Below are 26,159 nucleotides of genomic sequence, written 5' to 3' on the forward strand. Positions count from 1 at the left end.
TTCCACTTGCCAACACAAAGCTCAGCTATGAATAGCTTTTTCCATTGTGAATTATTTCAAACCAGGTAAAGACCTGATAAGTATTTGGCTTCTATTAGAGTTTGGGTTTAATACCAAAATAAGAGTTGTTATAACTTGTGACTGCTGTAAGTAAAAGTCAGTTCAGAAAGACTGAAGACTGAAGGAAGACAGGTCAAAATATAGTCAATTTTCCAATAGTCAGCAGGAGGAAGTAAGGGAGTTGCCCTTGTAAGTTCTTTGGGATGGGCAATAACTGTTTTCTTTTTTATCTATGGATTTGTGGCTGTTTTGTATTCCTTGGGCCTAGTAACATGCTTTTCTCTAAAACTAGATTTCCTGGTAATCAGGGCCTGGATAATCCAACTGGGTAAAAAATTAGAAAGGCTTGCTCTCTACCGCTGCTCCCACTTCAATGCTTTTCCATGTCTTCATTTAGCCTCCTTCACCCCAGGTACAGTTTGTGATAGCTACTACAAGTTCCTACTCAAAATTGCTGCCAGCTACTGCATTATTGGGAACAGTAGCCAAAACTACTTTCTAATGGTTGTTATTAGCAACATAAGTAAATGTTGGAGACACAAAAGTAGGCACAGCAACAGGTGGAGACAAGGAATAGGGCTGGCAATGGGGATACATTATATGAGAACTCAACTTTTAGCTCTTTACAAAATGCCTTAGGATGACCCAGTGACCTGGTAGGAGAAAGTTGAAGCTTATTTTCCTTTGCCCCTCTTCCTTTTAGAAAAGTAGACTACATGCATGTGTAGGCTTGCCCCATTACTATCTTTTAGTTTTTAGTGTATTTAAACCATTCTAAAAAGAGAGTGAGTATAGGATTTTAAAGAAAATTTAACCAATGTGAATGAAAGAGGATGGAGAAAGGTGCAATGTTGCCCATTGATTAAATTGAACTCCACATTCAAGCAAAGTACTACAAGTGACTACCCAGCAGGATTGTTTAGAAATCCATATATATCCAGATGTATATCTGACTGGTAATATAAATCACAGAATCACAAAGCTGGTAAGGAGCCTCCCAAGCTGCAATCTAATCTTATCTAAACTACCCATGGTTACTAAACAAATATGGCCATACTTGCTCTCCACCATCCAGAGGACACTTATGAGGTTGACATGCTTATAAAATCTTTCTGGACACTATTTACTCACCACATTGCATTGGTTGTATTAATGTGGACTTCATAGTCTTTGACCCTACTTACCTTGGTTGTCATCCTCGTTGTCTTCCCAGGGTTCTTCATTTGCTAGCAGTGGATTCTGTGACTCATTCATAGACCTCATAGGGAAGGAGTGTCCATCACCAGGGCTGATGGGAAAAGAAAGGCAGTGACCTATTGCAGCTGACATAGACTTTTGTGAAGGTTATAATCCTCTTAAAAACAAGAGGGGGGTTCTTAGCCATATTTAGTCTCATTGTCTAAAGCCATGGTGGAATGGGCTCTTACAATAGCATTATTTAGTTGCTATATTGCTCTCGATTTCCATATCTTATTTGTGTGTCTGCATCAGTGTTAACTTCTTGTTTGTAAGCAACTCTATAGTTTGCTTCCCAAAATGCCCAGTATGGCAATATGCACACACAGCAAGCTTCATACATATCACTTAATGATGATGATACCAATTTATATCCAATTATCTCACTGCTTTGATTCTAAGTTTTCAAGAAAGATGACCAGTCTCTGAAACACTGAATACAGTGGAGATAAGCTGGTGTGAATTGGTGAAAGACAAATGCGCGAATGCACTGTTATTTATTTGGTGTGCATGGCAGAAAGGTTATTAGGAACTAGGGGAAAGAGCCAGAGTGAGCCATCTCTAGACTGCAGATTTTCAGGGCAATTATCCACATGTGGGGTCTCGCTTTGTGGCTACCTGTGGTAAGCTAGGGTCAACTCCCTGGGTAATTTCTGGCCACTAACAGATGGGATGCATTGGAGGGAACTGAGCTGGCCCTGGCTAGAAGAGGTTACAGTTTGAACATTTCAGTTTAGGTATCTGAATGCATTCCACATTTGAGTCTGAATGACTTTTGATGTTACTTATGCCTTTTCTCCTGTTCATGTATGTGGTAAATTGAAAGTTGACAGATTTTATTGATAGCACTCTAAAGAGAATGTAAGTGTACTGATTATAAATGAATGGGCTTTGATTTTTGGTTTTGTTCTTTATTCCAGAGAAGACTGATTTTACACCTCCCTTTGATGTGGTGATGATGTGTGGATATTTGTGTATGTGAGTATGTGAATAGGGTATAGGTAATATCTGGTAACAGTTATTAATCAATATTACCCACTGACATAGTTTTGCCTTGTGATTTATAGACAGGTTAGTTGGATACACCACATCTCTGAAATACATGAGTCTTTAAAATACTAACTGCTACACAGGAAGTATCAAGGCAATCAATCAAGGAGAAATTTTTCCATAATTACCACCCTACCCCCAACAAAGTTACCTCAACTAAGTGAACATGAGTGTATTCCTGTCTAAGGAGGGGACTGAAAAGTGGCTGCAAGAAGGCTACAAGCAAGCTCTGCTCTAGAACTAGTTTAGTTGATGGTGGTTCAATCTGGTTCACAAAGTCATTCAGAGAACACAAGCTTGACTGTTTATTTCTCATCCACTACTTTCCCTGCATAATTGTTGCAGTTCTAAGAATGACCTACAACCACAAATTAAACTATACTACAAGGCTACAGTAACAAAAATAGCATGGTACTGATATGAAGACAGATATATAGGCCAATGGAACAGAACAGAGGCCTCAGAAATAACGTCACAAATCTACAACCATCTGACCTTTGACAAACCTGACAAAAACAAGCAATGGGGAAAGGATTCCCTATTTAACAAATGGTGTTGGGAAAACTGGCTAGCCATATGCAGAAAGCTGAAACTGGATACCTTCCTTACACGTTATACAAAAATTAACTCAAGATGGATTAAAGATTTAAATGCAAGACATAAAACCATAAAGAAAACCTAGGCAATACCATTCAGGACATAGACATGGCAAAGACTTCATGAACAAAACATCAAAAGCAATGGCAACAAAAGCCAAAATTGGCAAATGGGATTTGATTATACTAAAGAGTTTCTACACAGCAAAAGAAACTCTCATTAGAGTGAAGAGGCAACCTATAGAATGGGAGAAAATTTTTGCAATCTATCCATCTGACAAAGGGCTAATATCCAGAATCTACAAATAACTTAAACATATTTACAAGAGAAAAACAAACAACCCCATCAAAAGAAACTACCATCAGAGTGAACAGACAACCTACAGAATGGGAGAGAATTTTTGCAATCTACTCATCTGACAAAGGGCTAATATCCAGAATCTACAATGAACTCAAACAAATTTACAAGAAAAAAACAAACAACCCCATCAAAAAGTGGGCGAAGGATATGAACAGACACTTCTCAAAAGAAGACATTTATACAGCCAAAAGACACATGAAAAAATGGTCATCATCACTGGCCATCAGAGAAATGCAAATCAAAACCACAATGAGTACCATCTCACACCAGTTAGAATGGCGATCATGAAAAAGTCAGGAAACAACAGGTGCTGGAGAGGATGTGGAGAAATAGGAACACTTTTATACTGTTGGTGGGACTGTAAACTAGTTCAACCATTGTGGAAGTCAGTGTGGCAATTCCTCAGGGATCTAGAACTAGAAATACCATTTGACCCAGCCATCCCATTACTGGGTATACACCCAAGGGATTATAAAACATGCTGCTATAAAGACACATGCACACATATGTTTACTGCGGCACTATTCACAATAGCAAAGACTTGGAACCAAGCCAAATGTACAACAATGATAGACTGGATTAAGAACATGTGACACATATACACCATGGAATACTATGCAGCCATAAAAAATGATGAGTTCATGTCCTTTGTAGGGACATGGATGAAGCTGGAAACCATCATTCTTGGCAAACTATCACAAGGACAAAAAACCAAATACCGCATGTTCTCACTTACAGGTGGGAATTGAACAATGAGAACACATGGACACAGGAAGGGGAACATCACACACTGGGGTCTGTTGTGGGGTGGGGGGAGGGGGGAGGGATAGCATTAGGAGATATACCTAATGCTAAATGATGAGTTAATGGGTGCAGCACACCAACATGGCACATGTATACATATGTAACAAACCTGCACGTTGTGCCCATGTACCTTAAAGCTTAAAGTATAATAAAAAAAAGAAAAAAACCAAACAACCCCATCAAAAAGTGGGCAAAGGATATGAACAGACACTTCCCAAAATAAGACATTTATGTGGCCAACAAACATATTAAAAAAAGCCCATTATCACCGGTCATTAGAGAAATGCAAATCAAAACCACAATGAGACACCATCTCATGCCAGTTAGAATGGCAATCATTAAAAAGTCAGGAAACAACAGATGCTGGTGAGGATGTGGAGAAATGGGAACGCTTTTATACTGTTGGTGGGAGTGTAAATTAGTTCAACCACTGTAGAAGACTGTGTGGCAATTCCTCGAGGATCTAGAACTAGAAATACCATTTGACCCAGCCATCCCATTACTGGGTATATACCCATCGGATTATAAATCATTCTACTATAAAGACACATGCACACGTATGTTTATTACAGCACTGTTCACAATAGCAAAGACTTGGAACCAACCCAAATGCCCATCAATGATAGACTGGATAAAGAAAATGTGGCACATATACACCATGGAATACTATGCAACCATCAAAAAATGAGTTCATGTCCTTTACAGGGACATGGATGAAGCTAGAAACCATCATTCTCAGCAAACTAATACAAGAACAGAAAACCAAACACCGCATGTTCTCACTCATAAGTGGGAGTTGATCAATGAGAACACATGGACATAGGGAGGGGAACATCACACACCAGGGACTGTCCTGGGGTGGGGAGCTAGGGGAGGGATAGCATTAGGAGAAATACCTAATGTAGATGATGGGTTGATATGCAGCAAACCACCATGGCACGTGCATACCTATGTAACAAACCTGCATGTTCTGCACATGTACCCCAGAAATTAAAGTATAATAAAAAAAGAATTACCTACAACCTCAAATTAATCTTTGTTCTTGCTTTTCATATTTTTATTCATAAAATAATATTAGTATTAATCACAAAATATATAAAATGGAGAAAATATAAATAATTTCTAAGACTATTGCCCTTACCATTTTTAACATTTTTTGGCGTATTTCTCTTCTGCTGTTTCTCTTCTATATATATTTATGTTTTTAATCACAGTGTATTGAATTTTTTGTTTTTCACTTAAAATATAGTACCATTTTTAACATTTTTTGGTATATTTCTCTTCTGCTGTTTTTCTTCTATATATACTTATGTTTTTAATCACAGTGTATTGGATTTTTCTTTTTTCACTTAAAATATAGTAAGCACTTTCCCTTTTTGTGACATAGTCTTTATAACCATTACTTTTGATTGTATAATATTCCATCCAGTATATATATATATATATATATATATATATATATATCCATTCCCATATTGTTGGCTGTTTAGGTTGTTTCCTAATTATTGGCTATAAATAATGCTGTGATGAACATTTTTGTGCATAGTTTGTCTCTGTCTTTAGGGTAGATTCAATTCCCAGAAATGGAATTACTGGGATGTTGGGCAAGTAGATTCTTAAATTTTTTCATAGATATTACCAAATTCAGTTATAAAAGATTGGTAGTGCCACTGCACACTGCCACAAAGAAAGCATGAGAATATCTATTTTATCAGACCCTCACCTCTTTATTTGCCTTTATTAACCTAGAAATGAAGAACTTGGGGAATAGAGTTTCACACTGGACTGATACCTGCTGCATACTACAATCAAAATTGAATTTGCTGGTTTAAGGCAGGGTCCAGTACTAACTTCTTCCAGTGGTAATATTTACTCACCTGGAACCAATAGGTATTAACCAGAACTTCTTCTTATCTCCAAACACCTGCTGGATATTCTTGATGAAGCCAAGGTTGAACCCATTTTTCTCTGGGCCACTTGTAAACACTGGAGTGCAGAAGGCCTCTAAGGCAGGGCAGGAGAGTTGAAGAAAAGAGGAAGAAAGCAATAAAGAAACAAATTTCAGCATAGTCATGATTTTACATTTCTCCATGTATGTGACTTGGTTCTATTATATCTTTTTGCTGTGGTAGCACAGACCTCTCATTTTTAGGTATTGCTAAATTGCTTAGTAAAAACCAGTTTAATCACTTCACACAAACTAAACTTGTTACTGCATATAAAGAATTAGAACTCTCTTTTTAAAAGACAGGGGAAACACATGGTGGTAGAAATAATTAAGCAGCCACGGGGGTAGTATGTATTTTGTACTGCTGAATTTAGAATATAGGAACAGATTTAACAGCACTTTATTTGAATCTAAGCGGCAACAACAGCCGAATGACCACCATCTTTAGAGCTGGGAAGAAAGTAATGACACATAAAGAGATGGTAATGACGTTGATTTGGTTTTGAAACATTTCAAAAATGAAAGTGTTCATGCTGAAGCCTGCAGTGTAAGAAACTGAGTTTTACTTCAGCTAAAATGTCAATTGGTGAGCCATAATCACTTCAAAGACTGTAAGGAATGGGACCATGTTAGTGCACATTATTTTTAGACACACATTTATCCCATTAAGTAAATGATTTCACTGTTGGACTCTAGCTGCATCTGACTGTTTCTCATTTGTTCTTTGTTTTCAGACTCTGTTATCATGAAGCTTTTAGTGGTTTTCCACTTCGTAGCTGGTCTCTAAGCCAAATGTGCTAATCTACCACCCTAGCAACTAGGGGCTACATACATATTTGGTTAAGAAAATGGGTGCAAATACTTTTTAAAAAAAATTTATTATTATTATACTTTAAGTTTTAGGGTACATGTGCACAATGTGCAGGTTAGTTACATATGTATACATGTGCCATGCTGGTGCGCTACACCCACTAACTTGTCATCTAGCATTAGGTATATCTCCCAATGCTATCCCTCCCCCCTCCCCCCACCCCACAACAGTCCCCAGAGTGTGATGTTCCCCTTCCTGTGTCCATGTGTTCTCATTTTAAAAAATAGATACAGGGTCTTATTCTGTCACCCAGGCTGGAGTACAGTGGCACAATCTTAGCTTACCACAGCCTTAAACTCCTGGCCAGGGTCAATCAATCTTCCTGTCTCAGCTTACTGAGGAGCTGCAGCCACAGGCACATGCCACCACACCCAGCTAATGATTATTATTTAAAAAATATTTTAACTATTATTTTAGGTTCAGGGTAAATGTGCAAGTTTGTTATATAGGTAAATTTGTGACTTGAGGGTATGGTGTTTGTCACCCAGGTACTAAGCATAGTACCCGAGTGAATTTTTTTTTCTGAACCCCTCCCTCCTCCCATACTCCTTCCTCAAGTAGGCCCCAGTGTCTGTTGTTCCATTCTTTGTGTTTACGTGTACTCAGTCTTTAGCTCCCACTTATAAGTGAGAACATGAAGTATTTGATTTTCTGTTCCTGAGTTAGTTCACTTAGGATAATGGCTTCAAGCTTCATTTGTGTTGCTGCAAAGGACAGGATCTCGTTCTTTGTTATGGCTGCGTAGCATTCCATGGTGTATATGTACCACATTTTCTTTATCTAGTTTGCCATTGATGGACCTTTAGGTTGATTCCACGGCTTTGCTATTGTGAATAGTCACCCAGCTAATTATTTTTATTTTTATTTGTAGAGATGGGGTTTTGTTATGTTGCTCAGGCTGGTCTCAAACTCCTCAGCTCAAGTGATTCTCCTGCCTTGGCCTTCCAAAGTACTAGGAGTGCTAAGAATACAGGAGTGAGCCATCATGTACGGCCAATAGATGCGAATACTTTCTTAGCTGTTAGCATTATTAGCAAACAAATTCCCAATGTGTAGTAGCTTTTGCACTAAACTTTTCTCAAATCTATCCTAGCTAAACATTCAACATTCAAAACTTGGACACTTTGTCCTCACTCCTCATGTACTGATTTGTACACAATGTAAATACTTATTTCACCATAGATGAAATAAAATGTACTGGAATCCATCAGTAATATAGTTTTCCACATAATAGCCTATAGACTAACTGACAGAAAATATGTTCATTTATTTTACTCATTTTCTAGAGAATCATTTGTTCAATGTATTTATCTCATTCCCATAGTACCTAAACAGCCCCTTGATGATTGCAGATATTTACTGATTTTTTTTTTGTTTCTCAAGACTTTTGGATTCTTGTTGTGGTTGGTTTGGATTTTTTCTCAGGGCTCTGTTTTTAGATGTGCATAATAAATTAGATTCTACTATCTTTATCAAACTTTACTTCTCCCTTCTGACATCCCCTTCTGTACTGATTCTTTCTTTAATTTCCTCATGTGAACACCTTTTAGAAATCTTCTGAGCTATTAACCTTGGGAGCTATTACCCAGTATGCACTATAAAGAACAATGGCCATTTTTGTTTCTGTGTGGGGTTTCATTAAAAAATATTCTCATAATTAGCCTATAAGCTTCACTCACTATGCCTTTCTATTTTGGTAAAATGTATTTTCATCTGTCTCAGTCTGGGGGTAGAGGGATGTCACTGCAGCTAAAATGCTTCACTGGAAGTTTTAATTGGGAACAATTCACAGGTCCCTCTGATACACATTAATATGTTTTTTCCTAATCTTAATATTCAGTCTTACCTAAGGTGGTTTTGTTTCTGCTGACAAGCCAACAATGGTAACCAAAGAGAATCACAAGGCTGACAAAAAACATGCAGGCCACAAAGAGTAGAAAAAGGACATGGAACTTAGAGCGAACACTGGGTAATTCCCCCTAGAAAAGAAATAATAAACAAGCAAAAGATTAAAGTGGAAATGGATGGCTAGTTTTTCTAAATATATAGGTTAGTAGTTTTCACATGTATAAAGTGTCTAGCTGTAATTTAAAAAATAGATTCTGTAAAATTTTTATAATATGGTTCTTTCGGTCAATGATGATACCTGTGAGTGTGCTCTCAGCCTACAAAGCCTAAAATGGATCCTTGCTTAAGTGCAGTTCAGTGTAAAATAGAGTATCTTAAGTACCAATTATAAAAGGGTAATGTGAAAAGGGTATTCTCGGGCCATAATTGGTATGCGACCGCTTACAGCTTGTAGTCAATTTAGTTTGAGATCTTGAAGTCATATGCCTTATCCTCTTGTCTCAGGGTAAGTTATTCTGGAATTCTTTATATATCATGTTTCCTTGGGCATGCGTGTATTGAAAATGTCACGGTGATGTATGTAAGAAGTTAAAACATATAGGTAGAATTTTAAAATGTCCTACCCATAAGTCATAACCTGATTTTAAAGTTGTTGTAGATTTTGTGTAGTTGTTTTTTATAGCTGAGGTAGAATGTGCTGATATATTACATCCTGTGAAACAGCTGTTTAGACAGTAAAAATCAAGCAGAATTTTTACAGGCAACTGTAAAAGTAGGTGGCTAAAGATTTTTATAGTTATCTAGGACATCTTATTTTCCATGTGGCACCAGCCTTTTTTTCCGACATGCGGCCTAGACCAGAATGAATGTTATAAAGTTCTGTAACATGCGCAGCATGTAACATTTATCTTCTGAAGAGAATCTTAGAAAACATTTTCAATTTTGGAGTGAATAGTTGGGGGAATGACTATTATTTATTTTCCCCTGTGATGATTATTGTTTCAGTGTGATGAATCACTTTGAAATATTTCCAATTGCTCTCTAGTAATAAAGTTAAATGTGATTCTTAAGTGGCCCTTAACTTCTGAATGATCTAGTTCGACTCCAATTTGGAAGGAGAAAGTTAAGGCTTGGCAACACTTGGCAAGTTCAGATAGTACAGATTTTTTTCTTCTCTGAGATAATATTTTTATTCATTTTTATGTATGGAAATATTGGGAATCTTCCAGGTTGTATACTGAAGGATGAAGATAAGGATGCTTCCCCTTATCTTCAGCCAGTCAGATGCTGTCAGCTGAGTGGGGGTCCAGGTGAAAATTGCATAGGGGCAGAGCAGCCCAGCAAAGAGCTACCTCAAGAACTTCAACCTTCAAGAATATTTATTTGAAACTCTCCTTTTTGAAATGATCCCTCTACAAATTCTCGGCCTAAGCAGGCAAATTGAATTAGATTGGTTTTTGTTTTATTTTGAACTTATAGAAAAGATTCCATACATTGCTTTGCAGTGGGTTTTGCCTTGACTGTGTTTTTGCTTTCACAATCTTTAGTTTTTAAAGAATGTTTTAAAAATATTTTAAAGCTCACATTTATTTTACTTCTTATTGTTTCACATATAAATGGATAGTAGAAAATGGCTGGGCAAGAGGGACTGATATAAAGTCAGTCCACAGTCTGTCTGGCTGAGCTGAAGTCTATTCCCTCACCCCACCCAATTACTCTTAAAGAACATTTTTCTGTCTGCCAAAGCATATCTACTGTGTTGTCCCTTGATAGAGTTCTTCTTAAACTTTTTTTTTTTTAGAAGAGGGTGATAGCCCTATGTTCAAAAATACCTTCTCAGGAGATAACCAAGCTAAATCACTCAAAGTAATAGCCATCAGAGAGAGAGCAGATGAATACTGGCAGAATAATGCTATTATCCTGATTCTAAAATAATTCATAGCTCTGTGAGGAGATCCATGGCCCAATATGTGAGGGATGTATTACTATTTTTTGCATAAGGAAAAGCTCAATCTCTTATCAAAGTAGCTATTGTTTAATATAGAGAAGAGAGAAATAATCTGTTGGTCTTCTGAATTCTTTAATCTCATGGAGCTAGAGCTCTCCACAGCAGAGCCATAATGGGCAGTAGGACATGGTATAGTGTGTAAGTTCACGGGGCTTAGGGTCCGACTTAGGTGAAAGTCCTAACTTTGGAAATTTACAAGCTGGGTGATCATAGACAAGTCACTTAACTACTATGAGCCTCAGTTTTTATCATCTTTGAACAAGACTAATAATTCATGCTTTGCCTACTTCACAGGGTTGTGGTAAGGATCAGATGAGATAAGGGGTATGAAAGTGCTTCAAAAACTGTAAAGTACCATACAAATGAAGGTTGCTATTGATAGGAGCACAGCTTGTCTCCTTGATACACAGCTTTCAAAATATATGGCAGTGTTTACTTTTTATTTTAAGGGGATATTCAATTTAAACAGAGAAAGCCATCCCTAAACTACACTAAAGTGTTATCTGGCTAAAGAGACTGCCAGGAAGCATTTCTCTGAACTGTCAATGCCCTTTTCATTTTAGGACAAGCCAGGACACATTTCCTTGCCTCTCATCTGTGAGGCATGAGCTAGCCTACTGTGGAGAAAAAAAATGAGGGAATAGAAAGAGAACAAGGTTATGTTCACTCTTGGTATTACTTGTGAATATTGGCACATTACTGATGATTAATTCATATCCAAATATTATCTTTCAAGAATGAAAAAAGCATATAGCACCTGTGACATTTGATTATTGGCTGACTAGGTGGGCTAAAGGCAAAATGTGTGAAATGCAATATTGTTTATTTTGTTACAAGGGTAAAAAGTGGTTCCTAAACAGTAGCCTACTGTGTTAAGAACCAAGAAAGGTCTATAGTGAAGACCAAGGCCGACACTTTCCCTGCTGATTGGACATAGTAGATTTTCTTCACATTCAGGGTAGTAGCTCAGTATGTGGATTTTATAATATATTTTAAAATTATTGTAACTTTATAATAATCCTGTGCTGTGGAAAGGGACAAAGGAAGGGATGATGAAGCATTTTATATTTGTAGAAAAATTTATGAAAATGTTTTACTTCTGCATAAAGTTTTGCTTGTATCCCTGAGTTAATGATTATGGCATCTATTATATAATTCCTTATTCTTAAAGTTATTAAATATCTGAACTGATTAAGCAAGTTGAAAGGGAAATGGAAAACACACATCACTATAATTTTCTACACTATCTTTTCTATATTACTAGGGATCAATGCACTGATTAATAATTTAAATATTCTTGGCTATTTAGGTTCCTATTGCCTTACCCTTCTCCTTTTTTCTTCAGTTTATTATAGTCTATATTCTGGTCACTGAATTCATGTTCTTTCTCTACGGCTTTATGTCTCCATTTGAAGTGAGATATTCATGTTATGTAGGCTTTTGTGCAATCCCTAAATAACTAGTAGCTCTGTCCACATCTGTCTTTTGATATTCAGGTTCAGTTTGGACAGCCTTCATCATGGATGTCTTAGTAATTGTACTGGAGTTGTGGGGAAGGGATATCTCCTGGAGTCCACTAGTATGACATTTAAAAAGAACATATTTCACTATACTTTTGCCAGACCTTGTACACATATGTAAATAAAAAAATCTGCCTTAAGTTTGTTTTTCTTTTTTTGGAAGTAGTTGGATATGATTTATATCTTCAAGTAGATGAAATAACTTTTTTTGAGATTTCATTATAATTATTAGACTCACATTTTTAAAGGTAAAGCACTTTCAACATCTGTTTCATTTGATCTTGGCAATGAGCCAGTGAAGCAGGTAAGAGATCCAGTATTAGATCCCAGTTCTCCTAATTGCTAACCCAGTGTTTGTCAAACAAAGTTAAAAAACAAAACAAAAAAACCCCTCCCCATTATGTGAGATAGGTCAGTATATCTTTCTGTCCCATAGGAATTCTGCAACTCTCCTTTGAATAGGGAATTAGGAAGTATTTTCTAACAACAGGGGAGTGATTTGTTAGCCTTTTTCTTAGGAAACTAGGGATTTAAAATTAGTTTCAACATTTTTCAAACCTATAACTGGTAGGAAGTGGAACTTTAAAACTCAACTGGAGAAATACATTGTAAAGAATCAATAGGAGTCAAGAGATTAGGTACCCAAAAGCCTTAGCAAGATTCTCATGTATGACAGAAACTTGTTTAACTAGAATCTTTAAATAACAGCTTCCTAAATCTCAGAGTATTCAATATGGAAAACCTGTTTTTAGTGCCTTCTCTTCCAGTTACTTCAACAGTATTAGCTATTTAAAAATGTAAAAAGATAGAGGGTGAACAATGTCACAAGTTGGAGTGGGTGTGCATTTGTTCTAGAGGGACCCTTCAGGATATTTTTAACTTACTCTCCAGTATTTGATGAAATAGCTGAAGACTGTCGTAGCAATGTACAGGCAGTAGAGAACAGAGTAAGCTAAGAATTGAAGGAAGAATTTGTAGTTGGAAAATCCAATGCAGTTATTAACCCTAAAAAAAAAGAAAAACTAATTTGACATCAGGACCTCTTGATTGAGAGCACACTGATACATAAGTGAACTAAGCAATGGAATCATGCTAGTTCTGCTGCTTCATTATGTGTCGTGTAAAAGTCCAATAGAGATAGAAGTCCCTTAACAAGAACAAACTGGATAAAACAAGTTCATGTCTCACTTGTTTATTCTTTCATTTACAGGCACAGAAACACCTGGCCTGCCTAATAGCTCTGGACTGGTTCGTGACACATCCAAGCAAACCTGGATCCTGGTTGCTAAAAATGTATTACAGTTTTAGCAGCTACATTTGGTACAGTTGTGGCATGTTGTTTTTGTAGTTAGGTGATTTCAGACTGGCCCGCAGGGTCTGATATACAAAATTTGGAAAATTGCTGAATTTAACATTCTAGAATATTTCAAACATCAAGCCAACTAGAAACAGAACTGAATTGTGTAATGTTAAAAGGAGAAATGTTTGTGCTGTATTTCATTACTATGCTCAATTGCTAAAGTTAATGAATATGAGACCATTAGCTTTGTAACTCCAGGAATTCACTACCATACCTTTGGTGTTATATTTTTTCTTTATTTAAAATGTTACCCCTCCCCTGTCCCCTACAGAAATATAAAACCCAGTGAATTATGGTGGCAGAAACAGGCATGTGACAACTATGCTTAGAAAAGTGCATATAATTGAGCAACTTTGACCCTTTTAGAGGAGAGAAATGAATCAAACAGACATACCAAGGGCAGTGATGATCCATTTTTAACACACACCTACGAAGGGGACAAAATACAGTGTGATAAGTGAGGCTATGGAAATGAAGCAACATCTCATAATTAAACTCAAGGTTTCACCAGTATTTTTACATGGCTCTAATAACACCCATTCTCAGATTTCCACTATAGTGACTCCAAAACTGTGGCCCTCAGTTATTTCTAGGATGAGGTAATCACAACAACACTTTATAGGATCATGCCAGCAGCAAGTTACATGCTTATAAGTCCAACCTTTCAAAGGGATTGGAAACTCCAGATTATTAATACAGAGAAAAGGTTCAAGATGTCTCCTATCATTTTATTCAATACTTAGTTTAATAAAAATACAGAAGAAAATATATGGCTATAGCCTCTATCTGAATCAAGGGTAAGAAAAATATGGGTGGAATAAGTACTCAAGAGAAAAGGCATTACATGTATCAATATAAAAATGGGGTTTGCAAAGCTGGAACAATTTGGGCAACAAAAAAGTAGTATTGGGTTATAATGCAAAATGTAAAATGAATATTTATGCTTTCATACTGATATAAATAAACGATTGAATAAATAAATAAATGAAGAGAAGAGATAAATGTCCCAAGCAAAATAACTTGAAATAATTTGTGTAGATACTCCACCTTCAAGGATGGAGGGCATAACTTTCCATTCCTTTAGTGTTGGCTGTGCATAGTGACTTCCTTTCAAAGAGTAAAGCATAGAAAGGAAGAACAATTTTACAGTGGTGAAACCTGACATACTACCTCAGCCAGATGATCAAAATTAACCTTTCAGTGATAAGTCATGTTTATAGGTACCCTTAATATGATGTAATGAGAATGGCACCTTACTCTGTCGTCTTCCTCCCCCAAATCATATTACCCCAGTCTAACAATGATGAGGAAAGCATCAAACAAATCTCAATCAAGGGACACTCTATGACCTACTTGACCATTAATCCTAAATACTGTCAAGGTTATCAAAAACAAGTCTGGGATACTGCCACAGCTAAGAGAAGCTAAGGAGATGAGACATCACTATTAAATGTAATGTGGTATCCTGGATGGGATCCTGGAACAGATAAAGGACATTATGGAAAAACTGAGGAAATCTAAATATAGACTTCAGTTAAAAATAATGTATCAGTATTAGTTCATTAATTGTAACAAATGTATCATACAAATATAAGATGTTAACAACAAGGGAAACTGGGTGTGAGACATACAAGAACTATCTTCACAATAAATCTGTAAGTCTAAAACTGTCCACAAATACAATGTTAGTTTTTAAAATGTGGTCTTACTTCTCTTACTTATCTTTAGAGTAGCTTGGATCATCATCATCCGTGTGAGGGGTTTTGGCATATGCTCATTATAATTGAAAGGAAATGCTCTTATCTAGGTATGATTACATGTTAGGATCAGTCATTTTGTTGTCTAGGAAACCTTCAGTGGCCAAGCCCAGCCCAGGGGAAATATGGCCGTCACTTACATAGCACAGACAGAGCAGTGGTGGCAGCGGTCTGGCTTGATCAGATGACACCGGTCACAGAATCGTACAGCTATTAAAAAAAAAAAAATAAGGTGGTTAGCACTTGTTAGGGCTCAATATAAGACCTTATATCTTACTAGCTTATCTGGATGACTTGTTATGCACTGATTATAGATAGTCAAACTCATCTCAAGTTACCAAGCAAAAGGCAGACTACATAAGAGAATTGGGGTATATATTTTTTTCCTTGTTGTATCCAATTTTGAAAGCACTTTTGGGGGCTGAAAGGAACGAGAAAAGTTTCTTATCTGGATATCTGTCATAAGATCTTTCATTATAAAACAAACTATACTATCAAATGCTTGAGGGATCTTGAAAAACCATTTAGCCTCTATTTACCCCCAACTTTCTGATCTGAAAATAAGGATTCACAGTTTATCTCCTGTCTCCAGAGGTTGGATTGTATGTGGTGGATAACACTCCTAAAACATGGTAAAGAGAGTGGTTTCTAGAATAATAATTTGGGGAACAGAAGAGACATTCTAGAACAATTAGTTTAATTGACCATTTCACAGATAAAGGAAATAAAGATCTGGGTCATATCAAGTGATTTGCCCAGGGTCACACAGCAAGTTGCTGGCAGGGCTGTGACCTGTACAGTTTTGATGATTTCTTATTTTAGGATTCTTTTAACTCTGTAATTCTTATTTTAGGATTCTAATATAAAAAAATCATTCCTCCTTCTCTCCCTCCTTCATTCCTTCCTTTCTTCCTTCCTTCCTTTCCTTTAGATGAAAGGTATTTTACCTTCCCTCTCATTTTCTAGATGTTCATTGATAGAGTACGACTGTGTTTAATGTGATTATTAAGTATAAAAACTAAAATGATGAATAATTTGAACTATTATATTCATTTCATCTAAAGTGTACATTAAGCACATATTACTGATTCAACACAATAGACAGTTAATTCAGCAGAGATTTGTGTTTACTTCCACTAATGGAAGTATGTGAGTGACTAAAGTCGTGGGTATAATTGAGTCAAAGAGGAAGGGAGAAGAACATGCATATCTGGGTCCTTTTGTATATTTTAAAATATACTGTCAATGCTCCTATCCTCATTTAAGCCACATTGTCTCTTAGCTAGTTGACTGCAATATCTGTGTAATTTATCACTCTGCTTTCATACTTGCCCCTCAAAAGACCTACTATACAGAGTAGCTGGGTGATCTGTCAAAATCTACATCAGATCTGGTGTAGTGGCTCATGTCTATAATCCCAGCACTTTGAGAGACTGAGGCACAACTATCGCTTGAGACCAAGAGTTCCAGACCAGCCTGGGCAACATAGTGAGACCCTATCTCTATAAAAAAATAAAATAAAATAAATTAGCCAGGCACGGTGGTGTGCACTTGTGGCCTCAGCTACTTGGGAGGCCGAGGCGGGAGGATTGCTAGAGCCCAGGAGTTCGAGGCTGCTGTGATCCATGAATGAACCACTGTACTCCAGCCTGGGCGATAGAGCAAGATCCTGTTTCTAAAAATAAAAAAAAATGTAAATCAGATCATATCACTCTCCACTTAAAACTCTCAATGGATTTCCAACACCTTCAGAATAAAATCCAAACTCCTTACCATGGCCTGTATCATCTAGCCTCTGCCTATCTCTTCAAATGAATCTTGTAAAACTCTCCTCATACTATGTTCCAGTGAAACTGGCTGCCTATCTGCTCTTGTAATCAAGCTTGCTCCTGTTTCAAGGCTTTTTGTGCTTGCAGTTCCTTTTGCCTGGGATGATCATCCCTCTGCTCCTTTTGGTAAGATGGTTAATTTTACTTTTTTTATTTCAATAGGTTTTTGGGGAACAGGTGGTGTTTGGTTACATGGATAAGTTGTTTAGTGGTGATTTCTGAGATTTTGGTGCACCCATCATCTAAGCCGTAAACACTGTACCCAGCATGTAGTCTGTTAACCCTTGCCACCCCCTACCCTTCCCCCTGAGTCCCCAGAGTACACTATATCATTCTTAGGCTTTTGCATCCTCATAGCTTAGCTCTCACTCATAATTGAAAACATATGATATTAGGTTTTCCACTCCTGAGTTACTTTACATAGAATAATGGTCTCCAACTCCATCCAGGTTGCTGAGAATGCCATGATTTTGTTCCCTTTTTATGGCCAAGTAGTGTATATTTTTTATGGCTGAGTAGTGTGTGTGTGTGTGTGTGTGTGTGTGTATATATATATATGTAACATTTTCTTTATTCACTCATTGGTTTGGGCTGGTTCCATATTTTTGTAATTTGTAATTGCAAACTGTGTTGCGATGAACATGCCTGTGCAAGTGTGTTTTTCATATAATGACTTCTTTTGCTCTGGGTAAATACCCAGGAGTGGGATTGCTGGATCAAATGATAGATCTACTTTAGTTCTTTAAGGAATCTCCATACTGTTTTCCATAGTGGTTGTAGTAGTTTATATTCCCACCAGGAGTGTAAAAGCGTTCCCTTTTCACCACATCAAAGCCAACGTTTATTATGCTTTGATTTTTAAATTACGGCCATTCTTGCAGGAATAAGGTGGTATTGCATTGTGGTTTTGACTTGCATTTCCCTGAAAATTAGTGATGTTGAGAATATTTTCACGTTTGTTGGCCATTTGTATATCTTCTTTTGAGAATTGTTTATTCAGGTCCTTAGCCCACTTTTTGATGGGATTGTTTTTTTCTTGCTGATTTGTTTGGGTTCCTTGTAGATTCTGGATATTCATCCCTTGTCACATGCATAGTTTGTGCATAATTTTTCCTAGCCTTTGGGTTGTCTGTTTACTCTGCTATTTCTTTTCCTATGCAGAAGCTTTCTAGTTTAATTAAGTCCCATCAATTTATCTTTGTTTGTGTTGCATTTGCCTTTGGGTTCTTGGTCATTAACTATTTGCATAGGCCAATATCTAGCAAAGTTTTTCCAATGTTATCTTCTATAATGTTTACGGTTTCAGGTCTTAGATTTAAGTCTTCGATCCAACTTGAGTTCAGTAGATTTTTGTATATGGTGATAAATGAGGGTCCAGTTTCATTCTTCTACATGTGGCTTGCCAATTATCCCAGCATCATTTGTTGAATAGGGTGTCTTTCCCCACTTTATGTTTTTGTTTGCTTTGTCAAAAATCAGTTAGCTGTAAGTATTTGGGCTTATTTCTGGGTTCCTATTCTGTTCCATTGGTCTATGCACCTATTTTTATACCTGTACCATGCTGCTTTGGTGACTATAGCCTTGTAGTATAGTTTGAAGTCAGGTAACGTGATGCCTCCAGATTTGTTCTTTTTGCTTACTCTTGCTTTGCCTAATGCGGGCTTTTATAGTTTCACATGAATTTTGGAATTGTTTTTTCCAGTGCTGTGAAGAATGATGATGGTAGTTTGATGGGAATTGCATTGAATTTGTATATTGCTTTTGGCAGCATGGTCATTTTCACAATATTGATTATACCCATTCATGGGCATGGGATGTGTTTCCATTTGTTTATGTTGTCTATGATTTCTTTCAGCAGTGTTTTGTAGTTTTCCTTGTAGAGGTCTTTCATGTCCTTGGTTAGGTATATTTCTAAGTTTTGTTTGTTTGTTTGTTTGTTTTCTGCTATAGTAAAAGTAGTGGAGTTCTTGATTTGATTCTCAGCTTGGTTGCTGTTGGTGTATAGCACTGCTACTGATTTGTATACATTAATTTTGTAACCTGAAATTTTATTGAATTCATTGATCAGATCCAGGAGCTTTTTGGAAGAGTCTTTAGGGTTTTCTAGGTATATGATCACATTATCAGCAAACAGTGACTGTTTGACTTCCTCTTTATTCATTTGGATGTCCTTTATTTCTTTCTCTTGTCTGATCACTCTGGCTAGGACTTCCAGTACTATGTTGAATAGAAATGGTGAAAGTGGGCATCTTTGTCTTGTTCCAGTTCTCAGGAACAATGCTTTCAACTTTTCCCCATTCAGTATAATTTAGCTGTGGGTTTGTCATAGATGGCTTTTATTACCTTAACATATTTCCCTTCTATGCTGATTTTGCTGAGGATTTTAATCATAAAGGGATGCTGGATTTTGTCAAATGCTTTTTCTGCGTCTATTGAGATGATCATGTGATTTTTGTTTTTACTTATGTTTATGTGGTGTACCACATTTATTGACTTGCCTATGTTAAACCAACCCTGAATCCATGGTATGAAACCCACATGATGATGATGGATTATGTTTTTGATATGCTGTTGAATTCGGTTAGCTAGTATTTTGTTGAGGATTTTTGCATCTATATTCATTAGGAATATTGGTCTGTAGTTTTCTTTTTTAGCTATGTTCTTTCCTGGTTTTTGGTACTAGGGTAATATTGGCTTCATAGAATAATTTAGGAAGGATTCCCTCTTTCTCTGTCTTTTGGAATAGTTTCAGTAGGAGTGGTACCAATTCTTCTTTGAGTGTCTGATAGAATTCAGCCATGAATCCATCTGGCCCTGGACTTTTTTTTGTTGGCAATTTTTTTATTACCATTTTAATCTTGCTGCTTGTTACTGGCCCCTTCAGAGTTCCCATTTCTTTCTGGTTTAATCTAGCAGAGTTGTATATTTCCAGGAATTTATCCATCTCCTCTAAGTTTTCTAGTTTGTGCCCATGAATGTGTCCTTAGTTGCCTTGAATGATCTTTTGTATTTCTGTTATCGGCTGTAATATCTCCCTTTTTGTTTCAAATTGAGCTTATTTGGATCTTCACTCTTCTTTTCTTGGTTTATCTCACTAATTGTCTATCAATTTTATCTTTTCGAAGAACAAGCTTTTCGTTTCATTTATCTTTTGTATTCTTATTTTTTGTTTCAATTTCATTTAGTTCTGCTCTGATTTTTGTTATTTCTTTTCTTCTGCTGGGTTTGGGTTTGGTTTGTTCTTGTTTCTTTAGTTCCTTGAGGTGTAAGCTTAGATTGTCCATTTGTGCTCTTTCAGACTTTTTGATGTAGGCACTTAATGCTATGAACTTTCCTCTTAGCACTGTTTTGCTGTATCCCAGAGGTTTTGATAGGTTGTGTTACTATTATCATTCAGTTCAAAGAATTTTTAAAACTTCCATCTTGATTTCATTGTTGACTCAACAATCATTCATGAGTAGATTATTTAAATTCTATGTATTCACATGGTTTTGAAGGTTCCTACTAAAGGTGATTTCCAATTGTATTCCACTGTGGTCTGAGAAAGTACTTGAAATAATTTTGATTTTCTTAGATTTACTGAAACTTGTTTTGTGGCCTATCATATGGTCTATCTTGAATAATGTTCCATGTGCTAATGAATAGAATGTATATTCTGCAGTAGTTGGGTAGAATGTTCTGTAAATATCTGTTTTGTTTTGTTTGTTTTATTTTTTGTTTATTTTGTTTTGTTTTGTTTTGTCTTTTTGAGACGGAGTCTCGCTCTGTCGCCCAGGCTGGAGTGCAGTGGCGTGATCTCGGCTCACTGCAAGCTCTGCCTCCTGGGTTCACGCCATTCTCCTGCCTCAGCCTCCCGAGTAGCTGGGACTACAGGCACCCACCACCATGCCCGGCTAATTTTTTGTGTTTTTAGTAGAGATGGGGTTTCACCATGTTAGCCAGGATGGTCTTGATCGCCTTACCTCGTGATCCGCCCACCCAGGCCACCCAAAGTGCTGGGATTACAGGCCTGAGCCACCGCGCCAAGCCCCTGTAAATATTTTTTAAGTCTATTTGTTCTAGTGTGTAGTTTAAGTCTACTGTTTCTTTGTTGTTTCTTTGTTGACTTTCTTTTTTTTGTTTTGTTTTTTTTTTTGTCTTTTTTAAAAAATTTATTTATTATTATTATACTTTAAGTTTTAGGGTACATGTGCACAATGTGCAGGTTAGTTACATATGTATACATGTGCCATGCTGGTGTGCTGCACCCACTAACTCGTCATCTAGCATTAGGTATATCTCCCAATGCTATCCCTCCCCCCTCCCCCCACCCCACAACAGTCCCCAGAGTGTGATGTTCCCCTTCCTGTGTCCATGTGTTCTCATTGTTCAATTCCCACCTATGAGTGAGAATATGCGGTGTTTGGTTTTTTGTTCTTGCGATAGTTTACTGAGAATGATGATTTCCAATTTCATCCACGTCCCTACAAAGGATATGAACTCATCATTTTTTTATGGCTGCATAGTATTCCGTGGTGTATATGTGCCACATTTTCTTAATCCAGTCTATCATTGTTGGACATTTGGGTTGGTTCCAAGTCTTTGCTATTGTGAATAATGCCACAATAAACATACGTGTGCATGTGTCTTTAAAGCAGCATGATTTATAGTCCTTTGGGTATATACCCAGTAATGGGATGGCTGGGTCAAATGGTATTTCTAGTTCTAGATCTCTGAGGAATCGCCACACTGACTTCCATACTCATCTGACAAAGGGCTAGTATCCAGAATCTACAATGAACTCAAACAAATTTACAAGAAAAAAACAAACAACCCCATCAAAAAGTGGGCAAAGGACATGAACAGACACTTCTCAAAAGAAGACATTTATGCAGCCAAAAAAACACATGAAAAAATGCTCACCATCACTGGCCATCAGAGAAATGCAAATCACAACCACAATGAGATACCATCTCACACCTGTTAGAATGGCAATCATTAAAAAGTCAGGAAACAACAAGTGCTGGAGAGGATGTGGAGAAATAGGAACACTTTTACACTGTTGGTGGGACTGTAAACTAGTTCAACCATTGTGGAAGTCAGTGTGACTTTCTGTCTTGATGGCCTGTCTCGTGCTGTCAGTGGAGTAGTGAAGTCCCCTGCTATTATTGTGTTGCCATCTATTTCATTTCTCAAGTCTAATAGTAATTGTTTTATAAATTTGTGGGCTCCAGTATTAGGTGCATATATATTTAGGATTGTGATATTTTCCTGTTTAACTGTCCTTTTATCATTATATAATGTCCCTCTTTGTCTTTTTAAACTGTTGTTGCTTTAAAGTCTGTTTTTTTTCTAAGAATAGCTAACCCTGCATATTTTTAGTGTCCATTTGCATTGAATACCTTTTTTCACTCCTGTACCTTAAGTTTATGTCAGTCCTTTTATGTTAGGTGTGTTGAAGACAGCAGATACTTGGTTGGTAAACTTTTATTCATTCTGCCATTCTGTATCTTTTAAGTGGAGGATTTAGGCCACTTACATTCAACATTAATATTGAGATGTGAGGTATCATTCTATTCATCATGCTAGTTGTTGCATCAATGCCTTTTTTACATTGTGTTTTTGTTTTATAAGCCCTGTGAGATTTATGCTTTAAGAAAGTTCTATTTTGCTGTATTTTGAGGTTTTGTTTCAAGATATTGAACTCCTTTTAACATTTCTTGTAGCTCTGCCTTGGTAGTGGTAAATTATCTCAGCATTTGTTTGTCTAAAAAAGATTTTATCTTTCCTTCATTTATGAAGTTTTCTTTCGCTGGATACAAAATTCTTGGCTGGTAATTATTTTCTTAAAGAGGCAAAATATAGGACCCAAATCCCTTCTAGTTTGTAGGGTTTCTGCTGACAAATCTGCTGTTAGTCTGATAGCTTTCCCTTCATAGGTTACCTGATGCTTTTGCCTCACAGCTCTTAAGATTTTCTCCTTTGTCTTGACTTTAGATAATCTGATGACTGTGTGCCTCCCTGATGATTTTTTGCTATGAATTTCCTGGGTGTTCTTTGAGCTTCTTGTATTTGGATGTCTGTATCTCTAGCAAGGCCAGGGACATTTTCCTCAGTTTTTCCCCCAAATAAGTTTTCCAAACACTTAGATCTCTCTTCTTCCTCAGGAACACCAATTACTCTTAGGTTTCAGAATAACATAATCATTTAACATAATCACACAACTTCTTGGAGGCTTTGTTCATTTTTTTGAATCTTTTTTCTTTGTCTTTGTCAGATTGGGTTAATTGAAAAGCCTTTTCTTTAAGCTCTGATGTTCTTTCTTCTACTTCTTCAATTATATTGTTGTAACTTTCCAGTTTCTTTTGCATTTGTCTAAGTGTGTTTCATTTCCAGAAGCTGTGGATGTTTTTTATTTATGCTGCATATTTCTCTGGAGATATTTTAATCCATATCCTATAATATTTTTAAAATTTCTTTAAATTATTTTTCATCTTTCTCTGATCCCTCCTTGAACAGCTTAATAATTGGCTTTCTAAATTCTTTTCTGGGCAATTCACAGGATTCTTCTTGGTTTAGATCCATTGCTTGTGACCTAATGTGGTCTTTGGGGGATGTCAAAGAATCTTGCTTTATAATATTATCAGAATTGTTTTTCTTGTTCCTTCTCATTTGGGTAGACTATGTCAGAGGAACGTTCTGTGGCTCAAGGGCTGCTGTTCAGATTCTTTTCTTCCACTGGGTGATCCCTTGATGTGGTGTTCTCCCCATTTTTCTAAGGATGGGGTTTCCTGGGAGCCAGACTGCAGTGATTGTTATTTGCTCTTCTGGGTCTAGCCACCCAGCAGAGCTACCAGACTCTGTGCTGGTACTGGGGAGTGTCTGCAAAGAGTCCTGTGATTTGATCCATCTTCAGTTCTCTCAGTCATGGATACCAGCACCTGCTCCAGTGGAGGTAGCAGGGGAGTTGAAGTGGATTCTGTGAGGATCCTTGACTGTAGTTTTTTTTACGGCCCTGGTTTTCTCAAATGCTGTTTGTGCTAACAGTGAAGCTATCACGTGGACAAACTCAGGACCTCTGGTTAGCCAGGATGTCCCAGGCAGTGGAATTAGCTGTTGTTTTCTCCTTTCTTGGAGCAGGGTTGTTCTTTTTTTCTTTTTTCTTTTCCTTTTTTTTTTTGAGATGGAGATGGAGTCTTGCTCTGTTGCCCAGGCTGGAGTGCAGTGGCACGATCTCGGCTCAATGCAAGCTCCGCCTTCCGGGTTCATGCCATTCTCTCGCCTCAGCCTCCTGAGTAGCTGGGACTACAGGAGCCCACCACCATGCCCGGCTAATTTTTTGTATTTTTAGTAGAGACGGGGTTTCATCGTGTTAGCCAGGATGGTCTCGATCTCCTGACCTCGTGATCTGCCTGCCCCAGCCTCCCAAAGTGCTGGGATTACAGGCGTGAGCCACCGTGCCCGACCACGTTCTTTTATGTGTTGTTGTAATGGCTTGAGTTGGTTGGCCTCCAGCCAGGAGGTGGGGCTTTCAAGAGAGCATCAGCTGTGGTAGTATAGCGGGGATTCAATCTTTCCCTAGGGTCACCTGGATAAGTATTCTGGTTTCTCAGGCAATGGGCAGGGACATAGAACTCCCAAGAGATTTCATCTTCAGCTACCAGGGCATGTAGAGAAAGGCCATCAGGGCAGGTTAGGCATGTCTGAGCTCAGACTCTCCTTGTGTGGGGCTTGCTATGGTTGCTGTGGGAAATAGGGGTGTTGTTCTCAGGTTAATGGAGTTATGTTCCCAGGAGGATTATGGCTGCCTCTGCTACATCATATAGGTCACCAGGGAAGTGGAGAAAAGCCAGCAGTGACAGGCCTCACCCAACTCCCATGCAGCCAGCAAGGCCAGTCTCACTCTCACCGTACCCACCAACAGCACCTAGTTTATATCCAGGAAGCCGGTTTGCAGGGCTGACATCTTGCCTTGCTACAAGCATCCCCATGGAGAAAGCAAGCAGGGCTTTCAGGCCCTGCCCCTCCCTGCCTGCCACAGCTTCTGTGCTCGTATCTATACTTCCCGTTCATCTCCCTGGATTCTGCCCAAGAAAATTCATGCTCAGTTGAAATTATTACAAAGCTCAGCTGTGAGTTTCCTTCTCTCTGTGGCTGTTCCCCAAGGAACCCTTGAAATAGAGAGCCCTAGTGACAAGGAAATGGCTAGTCTGGGCTTCCCTGAAGACCGTGAGTGTCTACAGGGTTCTTCCCACTGCTTCCTCTACTTTTATATTTCTCTCGGCTCTCCAAATTTGTTTCCGCTCTAAGGAAGGTGAAATCCTTTTCCCACAATCAGAATTTTTAGATTCCCCAGTGGGGACGCATGTTCAGAAGTGGACTTTCCCCCTCTCAACACTTTGGGCACTCACAGGTTTTTGGCTGTCTCATGGAGTTTGCAGTGGCAAGATGCTTCTTTCAAAGGATCTGTGAATTCTTTCCGCTTTCCTGGTATGTTCCTGTGGTAGTTCTTTTTTTTTTTTTTTTTTTTTTTTCCTGAGACGGAGTCTCGCTCTGTCGCCCAGGCTGGAGTGCAGTGGCGTGATCTCCTCTCACTGCAAGCTCCGCCTCCTGGATTCACGCCATTCTCCTGCCTTAGCCCCCCGAGTAGCTGGGATTACAGGCACCCGCCACTGCGCCCGGCTAATTTTTTGTATTTTTAGTAGAGATGGGGTTTCACCATGTTAGCCAGGATGGTCTCGATCTCCTGATCTCGTGATCCACCCGCCTCAGCCTCCCAAAGTGCTGGAATTACAGGCATGAGCCACCACACCCGGCCACCCTGTGGTAGTTCTTAGATCAAAAGTTCATGGTGTGAGTCTCCACATGTTGCTTTGTCCATCCAAGTGGGAGCTGCAAGTTAGTCCTGCCTCCTATATGCCATATTTTTGTC

At 37.8% G+C, this 26,159-nt stretch overlaps 1 protein-coding gene across 2 annotated transcripts in view; it reads right to left on the reverse strand.

Annotated features, from left to right (window-relative positions):
- ZDHHC15 (zinc finger DHHC-type palmitoyltransferase 15) overlaps positions 1 to 26,159 on the reverse strand; it is a 116,804-nt gene that overhangs the window by 12,124 nt on the left and 78,521 nt on the right. For both annotated transcript variants that reach the window (XM_063601597.1, XM_063601596.1), the window contains 6 exons: positions 15,560 to 15,629; positions 14,057 to 14,089; positions 13,187 to 13,307; positions 8,773 to 8,905; positions 5,985 to 6,111; positions 1,245 to 1,348 (listed from right to left, as the gene is read on the reverse strand). In XM_063601597.1, the coding sequence (XP_063457667.1) occupies positions 1,245 to 1,348; positions 5,985 to 6,111; positions 8,773 to 8,905; positions 13,187 to 13,307; positions 14,057 to 14,089; positions 15,560 to 15,629 (588 nt within the window). The remainder of the gene's footprint in view (positions 1 to 1,244; positions 1,349 to 5,984; positions 6,112 to 8,772; positions 8,906 to 13,186; positions 13,308 to 14,056; positions 14,090 to 15,559; positions 15,630 to 26,159) is intronic.

The sequence above is a fragment of the Pan paniscus genome, chromosome X (genome assembly GCF_029289425.2).
Source record: "Pan paniscus chromosome X, NHGRI_mPanPan1-v2.0_pri, whole genome shotgun sequence".
NCBI lineage: Eukaryota > Metazoa > Chordata > Mammalia > Primates > Hominidae > Pan > Pan paniscus.